The following is a 13,692-nucleotide window of genomic DNA, read 5'->3' on the forward strand; positions in this document are numbered from 1 at the left end:
GGAGTTCAGGTTTTCAAAGGATCTACTAGTTTTGGAGGAGCCGGAATCTCCCTTGTTGGTACTAAAGGTTCTCAGTACCAAGACAAGTGCGGTCTCTGCCATGGGACCTTTTCTCAGTACCACTTGACTCTCCAACACCTTCAGAGAGTGCTGGGGCTTCGTTCTTGAAGAGGAGAAATTTTCCTTCAGTTCAGATATTTCCATCCAGGATTTCCTGATGCTTCAGACAAGGAATTTTTATCCTGACGCTTGTGACAAAAGTGGGGAATGGTACCACAGATGAACTCATGTTCTTCAACCTGGTTTGAGCACCAATGGATGCTACCCTTAATGCCTTTTGGATCTCTCCAGTGGCCATACTGGATTCCATGTGCTGCCTGTCATCTGCGATTGTCCTGTGCCCCTAGTCTTTCTCACAGGGAGCATAGGGGGAGATGTTCCTACACCTACTGCTTTTCTTCTATTACCACAAGCACAAGAATCCTTTGAAGAGCAGGAAGCCAGGACAGATAAAGCGGTTTCTCTGAAAACGAATATTTCTTCATCTTCCCCAGATGAAGTGGTTATGCTTCCCCAACCAACCGTGGCTAATGACTTCAGACACGGTCAAGAGTTAATGAGGCACATTTTGGATTCCCTGCAGATCCCCTTGGAAGAAGTCAGGGAGTGTCAGCATAAGCTCCTGGGTGTCTTCCGATGGATTCCCTACACCTGAATGTTCCCTGTCTATTAATTAATGAGGCTCTGTTGGATCCTGCCAGATCCAGCTGACAGACCCTTGCAGCGATTCTACTAGCTTGTAAAAAGGGCTGTACAAATATGTCCCAGCTAAAGGCTGAGTTTCTGATCACCCATCCAACGGTGAAATCACTGGTTTTGGAGATAGTGAAAGAATATGGCAAGCAACATTGTGTGAAGGACCAAAACCACCTCTATCTATTCAGCAGAAAGACCTACTAATCTGTGACTTTGCAATTTAGGATCACACGCTATCAAGCTCTCATAGCTAAATACAGTCATTCAAATTATACCAAATTCACAACCTTTACTGAGCATTTGCTGGCTGATAAGCATGAACCATTTCGGGCTGTTTTTAGTGCACGTCAGTTGTTAACTAAAATTCTGCTAAAAGCCTCATTGGACACAGCCAATACTGCCGTTCTCCAGTGGTAGTCATGTGGAGGGATTCTTGTCACTACCTCAATGACTGGCTAGTCACGGGCTGGTCCTACAATGAGGTTTTTGATGCCATACAGACAATGAGATCCCTGTTCTACAAGCTGGGGTTAAGTTCACCATCAAGAAATCCCCTTGAGTGCCATATAAAAGAGAGTTCATAGGTGCCTCCTTTAATGCTATACCATCCAGGGCCTGTCTTTCAACAGATTCTCAATGTTAGTAATAGGGATGTAAGCAACTAGTCAACTATGTGGTAAGCATAAGCAAATCGTTGAGTCGAGTAGTGACTCAACTAGTTGCTCCCCCGCCTTGCTACCTCTATCAGAGAGAAGCGGAGCAGGGGTAGCCAGAACCAGTGCTAGAGGGAGCCGGTTTAAAAGCCAGTTACTCCCAGCACCATCTCTGCAAGGGGAGGCAGAGGCACAGCAGGGAAATAGTGCAAGCAAGGTGGGGAAACAGGAGCAGGAGCTGGTTTAAAAGCTGGTTCCCCCCCAGCATCATCTCCAGGATGCCACTTGCCCCTCCCCCCTACTGCCTCTATTGGAGGCAATGTGTGTGTGTGGGGGGGGGGGGTTAGAGAGGCTTCCACCAAGCAGCCCCTGCCCACAGCCAACCCTGGCTGCTGCGAACAGGGGCTGGTGCCAGGGCAGCCTCTGTTGGCGGCAGGTTGCTCTGGCATCAGCCCTTGTTCAGCGTGGACAGGGCTGTCCACTGTGAACAGGGGCTGCTGGTGGCTCTTATGACATTTAAAATGCAGAGCCCCCCAGTATGGGTGGTTCCCGGAGCTGGCACAAGCTAGAACTGCTCAGTCCTGGCTCAAGCTGGCTCCTGGAGCTACCCCCTCTATGGCTTTGCAGAACAGTCCTATCAACTAATTGTATAGTTGATACAAGTTGTATCGATTATATTATTAGCTAGTGCATGCATCTGACAAAGTGGGTCTTTGCCCACCAAAGCTTATGCTTCAATAAATCTGTTAGTCTATAAGGTGCCACAGGACTCCTCATCACTTTTGCAGATTCAGACTAACATGCCTACCTCTCTAATACATGATTAGCTAGGTAACCGCAGTTTTAACATCCTTAGTTAGCAAGTCATCTCTCAAAGATTCACATCAGCTTATGGATATCAATAAGTTGTGTTCAGTTACTTGGATATATGACAGCCAGCACCTTTGAAGATGGAGTTTGGCACATACAATCACACTGTGTCCAGGGCACATACAATCAGACTCTTAATACTCCACACAAACACAACTTGAACAAGTTAGTGTCAGATCCTCACTAGGTCTCAGACTCTCTCAAATGATGGCGGGATCTAGACGATGTTTGCATAGGGTTTCCAGTTGTTCAGCCACCCCTCTGTTACCATAACAGTTCACACATGTGTGATGAACTGGGACCATGCACTTGGCGACCCTCACTATCCGGGCCAAATGCTCTTCCCAACAGACATATCAACGTCCTCAAACTGAAGAAACTCAGGAATGCCTGCATCCACTTCCTGACTTTAAACAGGAAAAGACCATAGTCTCATGGACAGTGTAGCTTGCATGCGCTACATCAACCAAGAGCGGTGGGCCAGGTTCTCTTCCCTTTGTGCTGAAACAGTAAAGCTCTGGAACTGGGGCATAGCCAATTGAATCGTTATTTCAGCATCTTTCCTTCTGGGGATGCAAACAGATTAGTGGACAACCCCAGCAGGCATTTTTTCCAAGTCTATAAATGGAAGTGGGATCCTCAGCTTTTCAATCAAATTTTTTGAAAGTGAAAGTTCCAAAAATAAACCTTTTTTTCCCCCTGTGACCAAGCACAAACACTTTTGCTTAATGGAAGGACTGATTCCTCTCTCTTTGGGAGTTGTCTTCCTTATTCCATGGATAAGAGGCCATCTATATATGTGCCCCCTCTCCCAAACTCCTGATTCTGAAACGGTTCAGGAAGATCAAGCATGACAAAGCCAGAATTCCATTATTAATCCTAATGTGGCTCAGACAGCTATGGCACTCTTACCTGATTCATCTCGTCTTCTATTAAATGTTCAAGTTCTCATGCATGCCTTGTCTGCATTTTCAGAATGCTGGCTGCATTCTTCTCAACCTCAAGATATTTCATATGAAAGCTTGGCTTGTCAGTGGCTAATGAGACTAGTCAGCTTGATCTAAGGAAGTACAACAGGTATTATTGGACAGGAGGAAAGATCCAATGAAATTCACTTATCTCCACAAGTGGAAAATAATGCATATGGTGTGTCCAGAAAAATGTGTCTGTTCATTCTTCCCTTTGGAGTGTCCTCGATTACCTCCTAGTGCTGAAAAAAATCGAATTGTCTGTGAACTCTGCCAGTGTCCTCTCGGCAGCTGTAACAGCCCTTCTTTCAGCGGTTGAGGGATTCTCACTCTTTGCCCATCCTACTATGGTAAAGGTGCTGAGAGGCTTGTGAAACTTTTTCCCCAAAGTTAAGAAACCCATTCCTGTCAGGGGTGTGAAAACAGTACTTTGATGCACTATGGGCCCCCCATTTGAGCCATCCTCTTCCCTAATAAATGTATCTCAGAAGATGTGTCTTTGGTAATTATCACCCCTGTTTGTGGGATTGGGGAATAGGGATTCTCCATATATAGTATTTTTCAAGGACAGAGTTTTGTGACATCCACACCCCTGGTTTTTACTGAAGGCGTCATATGAGCTTCACATCAACCCCCCCAAGTCTCATCAGTCCAAAGAGATCTTTTTTACACACTCTGGATGTTAAAGGGCATTAGCGTTTTATTTGGAAAGAACTAAGTAATTTAAGAAGTCACGCAGACTGTTCATGACTATTGCGAATAGATCCAAAGAATCAATGATTTCCACCAGAGACTCTCCAGGTGGATTTCTGATTGTATCTTTTCATGCTGTAACTTGTCAGATACGCAGCTGTTTCTAGGGTGTTGGCCTGTTCTGTAAGATCTGTAGCTACTTCTATGACATTACTCAAGAATGATCCTGTTCTGTTCATTTGTAAGGCTGCCATTTTGGTCCTCTAGACGTACCTTTTCAAGCATTATGCAGTGGTCCAGTCTCCTAGGTCAGGTGCTGCCTTGGGAAATGCTGTGTTGTATTCAGTCTTGGACTTGATTCCAAAGCTCCCACTCCAGTTGGGGGTACTGCTTGGTAGTCACTTGCAGTGAAGCACCCCCGGGGTGGCAGTACTTGAAGATGAACAGTTAATGCTCTTTGTGCAGTAACTGACGTTCTTCACTGTGTGTGTCTCTAGGGGTGCTACGTTACCTGCCCTCATTTCCTCTGCTTCAGCGTTTCCTTTGGGGGCTTGGCAGTAGAGAAGGCTTGCCCGCATAGCAGCAGTTAAACACCCATGGCTAGTCTGTGCCAGCTCATTTGAACTTGGGCTAAGCGGTTGTTCAGTTGCAGTACAGGTGTTTGGGTTTGGGCTGTAGCCCATGCTCAGGCCTGCCAACAGAGAGGGGCAGCTACCCCAGGGCCCAGCGATTTAAAAGGGTCCAGGATTCCCAGCCACCAGTACAGCCGCAACAGCAGTGGCCGGAGCCTGAGGTTCTTTAAATCGCCATCGGAGCACCGCCTGGCCCTTCCCCCATCTTTCTTCCTGAGGCCCTGCCCCTTCTGGGGGCCTGGAGCCACCCTCCATCCTTGCCCAGGGCCTGGTGAAGTCTGTTTGCTGCCCTGCATGTGCTCTAGGACCCTCCCTGCAAGCAGGCATCTGATTGCAGTGCAGACATACCCCTTGTGCCTAACTAGGATTACAAGGTCCTCAGGACTCTAGCGTGTCACTTTTTTTTGGTAAAGTTCCATGCTCTCCATGGTGCTGCATAGATAATAGTAATAACAGTCATTTTAAATTAAGTGTTTCCTGGATGAGGGATTTTTAAACAGAGGGAGAACTAGAGATTAATACCAGTGAGAAAATGACCTACAATTAGCTATGCTTGGGTGGAGCAATCAGCTTCCTGAAATTCCTGCTTGTGTATTATGCAGTAATAGCTGTTTGCTGCCGTTTTCCCTGGGGCATGAAGTGCCAGCAGGACAGTTGATCCATTGTGAAATGCCATCTGCAGTGGATCAGACAAGTGCCATTGTTACACTGCTGCTCTAGCTAGATCTAGCAGTTGCCAGATTCAACAGCTGTGATGGTTATACAGCTGCACTGTGTTGTCTCTGTACCCACTTAGAACAGGAAAAGTACCATGTAGCTCCTTTATGTTATGGGTTATATTTTCAGCCTTTTATTGCACATATGTAATGTCTGTGTCTAGGCAAGTCATTGATAGATCAATGTAATGAGTGAAAACTAAATTTGTATATCATTCAAGTGCTGATATATTTCAGTTGAACATGTGTGGTGTCTTTATAGACTACTTTAGATTAATAATGCTTGGTATAGGGAAGAGAGAAAGTATACATTTTCAATGTTGTCAGACTTCTAAAAGAGGTGCATGCTCATTTCCATATATGTATATGTATGTGTAATAAATATGTTTGTGTGATTATGGGAAAAATGGTTTTGGGGTGGAGTGGTGAAGAGTCATTCATCTAAAACACCTCAGTAATACAAAATGAACTGACTTGCTAAAGGAGAACAGGTCAGTTTGAAAAAAAAAATTACATTTGTTGAAATTGTTTGGGGCATAGGGTTAGACCAGCTCTTGAAAGCACAAGGCAGCTGCATCATGTCAAACAGCTGGCTAACAGATGGGAATGTTTGTAGTTGGAAGAACATATTCTCTTAGAAGGTATTTTGCATGGTGAATGTCATGTGACAACTTCTAATGTATTATATTGTGGACACCGCTTAGCTCTGCTCCATGTTTATTCCGTTGTCAGCTCTGTCACAAGTTAACATTTTCTGGGACATTTACATGATAGTGACTAAAATTATCTTCTTGACAGTCATGAGGAACTGTACTCCAGTCGGCCCTATGGAGCACTAGATTCTGGCTTCAATAGCGTGGACAGCGGAGACAAAAGGTGGTCAGGGAATGAAGTAAGTATAGTTGCTTTATTTTTGTTGGGTGGAACATTTGTATAGGAAACAAATAATAAAAGGGATAGATTTGGAAGACTACTCAGTGAGCAATGTTATGTATAATAAATATATAATGTCCGTAGTTCACAGATGACTTGATTTATATTTTAGAAAAAGAATTAGCACCATTTTGTATTAAATTGATCTTTGGTTCTTTTACTAATATTTTTTAGTAAAAAGTTTTGAAAATTTAAACAAAATTGTAAACCCAAGAGAAAATCTAGAACAGTTGGTAGAAATTAATTAATGTAAAAAATTGATAAGAAAAAATTACGAGAAGTTGAGCTCTGCATTGTATTATATTAGCATTTCTATCTTTATCCAATATTCAAGAGCTTCTCTTTCATTAAAATAACATTGGATAAACACAGGTTTTCCAGATGAGATTTTATATGTAGCTCATTCAAATGGCCAAATAGATTGTTTACTATTTAGAAATAGAGCAAGGTCAGATCTTGAAGGAAGGAAGAAACAGGAGCCACCTTCTACTATCTTCTTGAGGGAGCTGGCTGCAACCCAGGCTTGGGGTGTTCTTGCGAACTGTGCACCCAGGCTAGTGTTTACAAGGGCCTTCAAAATCCAGCCTGGGATGATTTTAGTATATGTATTCATGTCAGAGAAAAAATAAATTAAAACTGTAGACTCTTCAGGAAGAGATGTCCTAAATCAACCATACTTAAAAACAGCACATTTCAGTCATGTCCCTTTTAAATTAATAGTTTTAGGGAGCAAAAATCAGCAGAACTGGTAGAGAGGAGACTCAAGTTAGAAAACTAACTGAAAGATGATGCCCAGGATATGAGAGGATTTTTTTTTCCTGTTTTGTAAAGCCTACAGATGAGTTCTCAGACCTCCCTCTGCGAGTGGCCGAGATCACTAAAGAGCAGAGACTGCGAAGAGAGAGTCAGTACCAGGAGAACCGAGGGAGCACAGTTGTAACTAATGGTGGAGGTAAATAGCAGTCTTTGATAACTAATTATTCAGGTGCTTGTCCTATCTGAAGCTCCAACATGTATATTTGGTAATTTGCTGTTTTAACTGAAAGAAGTGGTGGGGACTCAATATAGTTATAATTACACACAAATTACATTTAAAGAACATTATTAGGGCTGAAAAATCAAGCCGTGAAAAGTTAGAAAAGAGCAGATCGTAAGGTTGCTTAATTCAGCCCCTTTCTGGGTATGCATTATGATCCATGGGCATATACTGCTTTCTCCACAATATTGACATATTCAGGACTCATCAGCAGGGTTAGAACCTTAGATCTGGCCCACAGGCCTCTGCTACTTGAGCTGAAAGAGTAACTGATAACTGAGGTAGGTTGTCATCCCTGGCGAGGACCAGCGCTAGAGGGGATTGGGACACTTTACAGATATTTGCTGACAGCGGAGGAATGATGAGATTCAGGAATCTTGGATTCCATTCCAGACTCTGGAGGGGAGTGTTTTCTGATGGGCACAGAGCCTTTTGGGCCTCACCTTCCCCTTCTCCTTCAGTAGGACTCCTGCCCTCTCCCCTGCAGTCTGTGCCTATCCTAGACCTGTCTCTTCTCCACTCCTGGCTTCATGTGCCGGTTCTATTCTCTTTGCCTACTCAGTTGCCACTCCTCAGACTTGTTAATCCTGGGCTCCTTTTCTCTGATTTCTCTCTGTCTTCTGTCTTTGCCTCCAGTATTCTATCCCCACCAATGTTCCCCAGTTCAGGGCCCAAAGGCCTTTGTCTGATCTCAGTCTTTTTCCAATCTCCTTTCCCAGCTGGTAACAATCTTCTTCTCCCAGTTTTTTTCCCCATCCACTAGTCCCAGTTTCTTCCCTATCCCCTACCCGCAGCTTGTCCAAATCTCCTTCTTCTGCTGCAATGTATTTTTCCCTAGCCTCATTCTCATAAAAGGCTGAGCCGTTTTGTGTGACATTTAAAAACAAATTATCCTGAGGTAGACTCCCAGCATGGAAAATTTCAATACTAGCAGTTTTGGCAAAGTTATGAACTGAAAACAGGATCTTGTATTGAAAGTGCCTTAGCAGCCTTAGTACCAGAGTGTGCTACCCGTAGTGCTGACAATGTCAACTTCTTGTTAATTGGTTTTCACACAAATCATCTTGCAAAATGCATTAGAGTTAACACAGATGTTATATAACCATATAATGGAGAATGAGCTAAATTAAAGTTAAATAGTCAAGATGGAAAAGAGATTTTTACCAACTATTTTAAATGTGGTGGAGATTCAATGAGACAGAAAGATCCAGGGAAGCAGTTTTGGATAGCTGGAGTTTCAGAAGAGATGGTTCTGGCATCTACAGTAGCCAGATTGTGTGGAGAGACAAAAAAGGCTTGTGCTAGATGAGGAGGAAGGGGAATAGAGGGATAATGTATAGGGAAAAAGCAGGAACAGCTTTTTGCAGGATTTTAAAAACAAGGAATCAGTAAGGGTCCAAGTGGGTAATCTGAATTGGACTTGCGCCTGCCACTTCATCCTGTGTGATATCCACTCCTTGATATCCTTTCACAGCACCTGCATCTTGACCCCCCTCATGATAGCCCCTCTTTTCCCCTTGTCTTTGTCAGTCCTAACATGAGCTTTCTGATAAAAGATGATGAAGTGTGGTCCATTAAGTGTGGGATGGGGAAGGGGAGGAATGGGAAGTCCTCAGGGTATTTTTGACTCTGGCTGTCCAGTCTGTCAGCGCAGTGCTTTTCATTAGGCTGTTTGTTTAATGTCATGACACTTGAAATCTCTGTGCAGAAACTTACAAAAGCAGTGATGAGTAAAAAATGTCCCAGATAGCAACATGGCCATGGGCAGAATCAGTGCAAGCAGGACTGTGCCCTGTGCTTGTTACTCATTTTATTTCAGTGGTTCCCTAATTTTAATTCCTTCCTTCCTGTTTGGTTAATGACATTTCTGTAACTTGAGGGTTGCTTGCCTTTTTATTTATTGCTTTCTTTATTGTCTGCTGCTTTGTCACACACCCTTTTTCATATTTAAAGCAACCTCATGCAATTAATTGCGTCACCCTCCTTATCAGACTGTCTAGAATTTTATATTTCATGCTGAGCAAGCGTTTAATAAAGGAAGCTGAGAAAAGCCTACATTATGAGGAAGTATCCAGCTACGTAGAGCTTAGATAAATAAATCTGTATGCTCTCGTGAGATGTTTATTTTCATGTAAATTGATGGCACTTGCTTACTTCTCAGATATGTCATGGTACAGAAGTAAAATTGTAGACAAGGGCCTTTGTTAAGCATGAATTGGAAAGTATGAAATTGTTTTGCAATAATTAGGCAACACATATAGTCATATCTTTTAAATGGTTACATCTGGCATCTTGTTTTCTCATTGCTTTAAAATCTGTTTAAGATTATTTAAAAGTTTAACATTTTAACAAATATTAGTGAACCGGCCAGAACTGAAAAGTGCAGTCTGACTTTAGTTGCTGGCTGCTTCGGTGTTTTTTCTACCACTCGTTATCTAACTATGGGTGTTTCCTTTATGCACGTGTGTCTAGTGGAACATGATCTGGATCAGATTGACTATATTGATAGCTGTGCCACGGAAGAGGAAGAGGAAGAGGTGAGGCAACCCAAGTGCATGGAGTCAGAGAGCCTCAGCTCACAGTTCATGGCATATATTGAACAACGGCGAATCTCTCATGAGGTGGTGCTTTTATTTAAATTAGTTTACATGCCCCAATGAAAGTCTTTGTGATAGTGGTAATATTACTTGTCTGTGGCAGTTTCCTTAGTAAACAATGTGACAGTTGGCTTGGAGCAACAAGCTTTGCCTGGTGGAAGATCTGAGTTTGAGGAGCTGTTACAAAGTACATGTGGCTTAAATGCCCAGAATTGTTCTCCAGGCAGCTGTATTGAATTCTGCTCAAAGGCAAAATTTTTGCAAGGTGTGGGGGGAGTAAATGGGGTTCAGACAGTACTGAAGTTGATACTTTTCCCATATGTGCTTTCATCCAGACAACCACTTGTGTTTCCTTCATTTGGTAATACCTAGTAGATGCTGGCTTGTTTAAAGTCAAAACATAGCTAATGTGTGGATCTCTGTCAGCACAAGAACTTATTATAGGAGTCTTTCATCTGTGCTAATTTCGTGGAACTTTCCTGTGTAGTGTAACTCAAATGCCAATACATTTACCAGATTGGCCATCCCTTTTAATTGTGCATTTTAAATGAAAATATAAAGTCTGGTATTTTGTAATAGATGATGGCTTGCTCCATGTTAACATCTTGAGTAATGCTCTGTAAAATCATTGGGGATACAAACTGGGAGTACATATGCACAAAGTTTTAAGCAAAAATTGTGTGTGTATGTGTGTGACGTGACATTTCTGAGTCAATCCCAGAATACAGTAAATGGACAATAAATATGGTTATTTAAAGCTTGTAAAAAACTTGTTAGAAGAATTGATTACAAGTGGTTAAAAACAAATATTAGCACTCTTAGTCTATAGCTTTTTTTTAATCTTAAAAACTAGTCTTTGTGCTGATTATTGCAGACAAACCTGAACAATGTATTTTTTGTTTCCATTCTTGAGTAGCCTGCTGTTTTAAAGGTAGTCTGTGGTATGTGAGCTGGAATGGCAGAGTTTAGAAATCTGAGTCATATCACTATTCCAGGAGTAGCATTTCAAGTTGCATTGTGGATCAGACCACAAGCATCTACTTCCTTAGAATGGGTCAGAGTGGTTCATGCAACTGCCACATAGTCTAGTATCATTTGTTACTAATAGCTGCTTTTACTCTTCTTGTCCTGGTTCCAAATGATAGCTTTGGGAGGATCATTGCCACATAGTTACAGTGTAATTATCTTGAATCTTTGTTTATATTTGGTCACAAGCTACTGAAAACAAAGTGGTGTGCAGTTGATCAAAATTCCATTATTACTTCTTTAACAATAATGTGTGACTCCCTGCAACTAGAAAACATCTCTGCTTCTGTTACATATAAGGCAAGAGAAGTTACAGACTAACATGGCTACCCCTCTGATATCTTGCTGTGACAGACTGGACTGGGGTGGGCAAGAGATCCTCTGCAGGCCAGATCCAGGCCACCACACGGGTTGATCTGGCTCATGGACACCCTGCTGCTCCCCCACCTCCAGGCTGGTTTCCTCCCACTGCCAGGAGTACGGGCACCTAGAGGGAGCCACCAGCTGTTCAGGCTGTTCATGCGCTCCCTCATCCCCAGGCCGATAAGGGTCTGTGGGTTGGGAGCATTTAACTGTCCTGACCCTGCCCCTTCTACCCGAGACCCTGCCCCTTCCAGGGCAGCCTATGGCCACTTCAGAAGTTTCTGAAGTGGGCCCCCTTCTAAAATCATTGTCTGGACAGTAGGAAATGAAAAGTTGTCAAGTTTCTGGATAAAACAAAAATTTAATTCAGGAAATAATAAGCAATGTGACATTGCCTTCTCTTTCCATGCTAATCTAAATTCATCCATCTGTGTGTATGTGTAATGCTGCAGACACAACCTGTTTCAAATAATCTTCTATTTTGCTTGGAGCATGTAAGCAATGCACATTGTACTCACACTGAAATGTATCTGTCACTTCATAGGTTGTTTCAGTGTTTTGAAGAAGTAAACATCTTTCTTAATTTCCTTTTTTTTTGGTCAGTATCTCTGTGGGAGTCCTTTATTTTTGTCTGTTTTGTTATTCCTTTACTTACATTAGCGAAATTAGCAGTGACCCAGATTGCGATTGTCCATATATTGATTCTTCTTCAAGCGATGTCCCCGTGGGTGCTCCACTGTTGTGTTGGGTTGTCCCGGCGTCGCAGATCGGAGTTTTCATGAGCATTAGTCAGCCGGACTGCACGTGCATGGCTCGCACCTCGAGCTGTTCGTGCCTTTTGATCACGCATGTGGTCCTGCTCCCGCCAGTTCCTTCTTTGCCACCCACGATCACAGATGGAGCGAGCCCTCTCTCCTCAGACAATCTAGTCAGGAAATGAAAAATTACCTTAGTTCTTAGTGCCACATACACACTATCAAATCATGGGACAGTGATATTATTTGAAATGTAGATTGATAAATTAATTTTAAGAGCTGCTGGTTATTCAAAATAAACTTTTCTTCAAAATGAATAGTGGAAATGCTTTAGTTCATCCTAGAGATAAACCAACATGGGTATCATTTTAATTTATAAAATTAAATAAGCTATATATTTTTAATTCTAGCAGTAAAGCAACCAAAAGCATGTTAGATTCCACCCTCCGAAGTGAGATATTAATTTAAGGGATAAAAACTATATTCAGTGCAGCAGTGCACTCTTTGTGTATATTTGGTCTTCCCTCAGGGTATGTCTACACAGCAGTGTTTAACACAGTGCACATCTACACAACAAGCCTTTATTTCGAAATATTGTCGAGCTGGAGGACTTCTTACTCCCATTCACGGTAACCCTCATTTTACGAGGAGTAAGGGAAGTCGAAGGAAGAGTGTTCTTCCTTTAATTTCTTGCTGTGTAGACTGCACCAAAAGCCAAATTAAGCTATTTAGGCTTAAGCCAAGCAATTGACGTAGCTGAAGTTGCGTAGCTTAATTCGACTTTAGCCTTGCTTTGTAGATGTACCCTCTGTGAGGGGTGCTGGCTATGGGTTTGGATTAGATGACCAGGTGAGGTCTGTTCCAGGCCTACAGTTCTATGATTCAGTTAGAACGTGTGTACTAGCAAGTTAGCCCTGAATATCTGTATTAGGCAGTACTGCTGGATATTGATGAGTTTTATAAAACTGATCCAGAAGGACAATATACTTCTGCTCCCAAAAGATGACTAACTTCATATCCAAAATGGAACAACCATTGTTTTCATTCAAATCCTCTGACTTTTTCTTCACATTTAGGGTTTCCAGGTGTCCGGTATAGACCTGGACAGTCCTGTATTTTCGCCTCCTGTCTGCTAAAAAAGAAATTTCAGAACAAATACTGGACACCTAAAATGTCCGGTATTTTCTGATTTTTTCTCCTCCCCCCCCCCCCCCTCCCCTCCCAGCCAGGAGGCGAAAATTCCGGGTGCTTACCTGGTTCCGCAGGGGAGCTGTCTGGCCCGGAGCAGGGAGAAAAATGGTGGACAGCTGCCGGAAGTCTATGAGGGCCAAAAAGCCTCAAAAGTGTTTCTTAAAGGGGCCACACTGTTTGTTTATTTATTTATTTGCTTAACAGCTCTCAGAGCCCCTTTTTTCCCCCCCTCATCAACAAGTTTGGTCTCCCCTTTTTTTTCTCTCAAAAGAATTTTTTCCCCAGCGGTGTGTTTTGGGTTTTTTTGGGAGGGGGTGGGAGGAGTGTTCAGTATTTTTGGATAAACCATCTGGCAACCCTTCCTGTTTAACATTATCCTTCCTGTTTCTCTATATGATACCATCACAGAACACCAGCTGCTGAATCTTATTGTTCTGAGAGAGCCTAGAATACACTATGCTAGAACAGTAGATGTGTACTTTGGTCTCCAACACCATGCATCT

The 13,692-nt window shown here is 42.7% G+C and overlaps 1 protein-coding gene across 8 annotated transcripts in view; it reads left to right on the forward strand.

The window, feature by feature from the left end:
• The window catches only part of LRCH3 (leucine rich repeats and calponin homology domain containing 3), a 116,164-nt gene that overhangs the window by 64,589 nt on the left and 37,883 nt on the right, over nt 1-13,692 (forward strand). For 7 of the 8 annotated variants that reach the window (XM_075938176.2, XM_075938177.2, XM_089780713.1 and 4 more), the window contains exons 7-9: nt 6,087-6,180; nt 7,053-7,173; nt 9,730-9,878. In XM_075938176.2, coding sequence (XP_075794291.1) covers nt 6,087-6,180; nt 7,053-7,173; nt 9,730-9,878 — 364 coding nt within the window. The remainder of the gene's footprint in view (nt 1-6,086; nt 6,181-7,052; nt 7,174-9,729; nt 9,879-13,692) is intronic. The other variant, XM_075938178.2, reaches the window with a different exon arrangement.

This window comes from Pelodiscus sinensis, chromosome 10 (genome assembly GCF_052426305.1).
Source record: "Pelodiscus sinensis isolate ZL-2025 chromosome 10, ASM5242630v1, whole genome shotgun sequence".
In the NCBI taxonomy this organism is placed as follows: Eukaryota; Metazoa; Chordata; order Testudines; family Trionychidae; genus Pelodiscus; species Pelodiscus sinensis.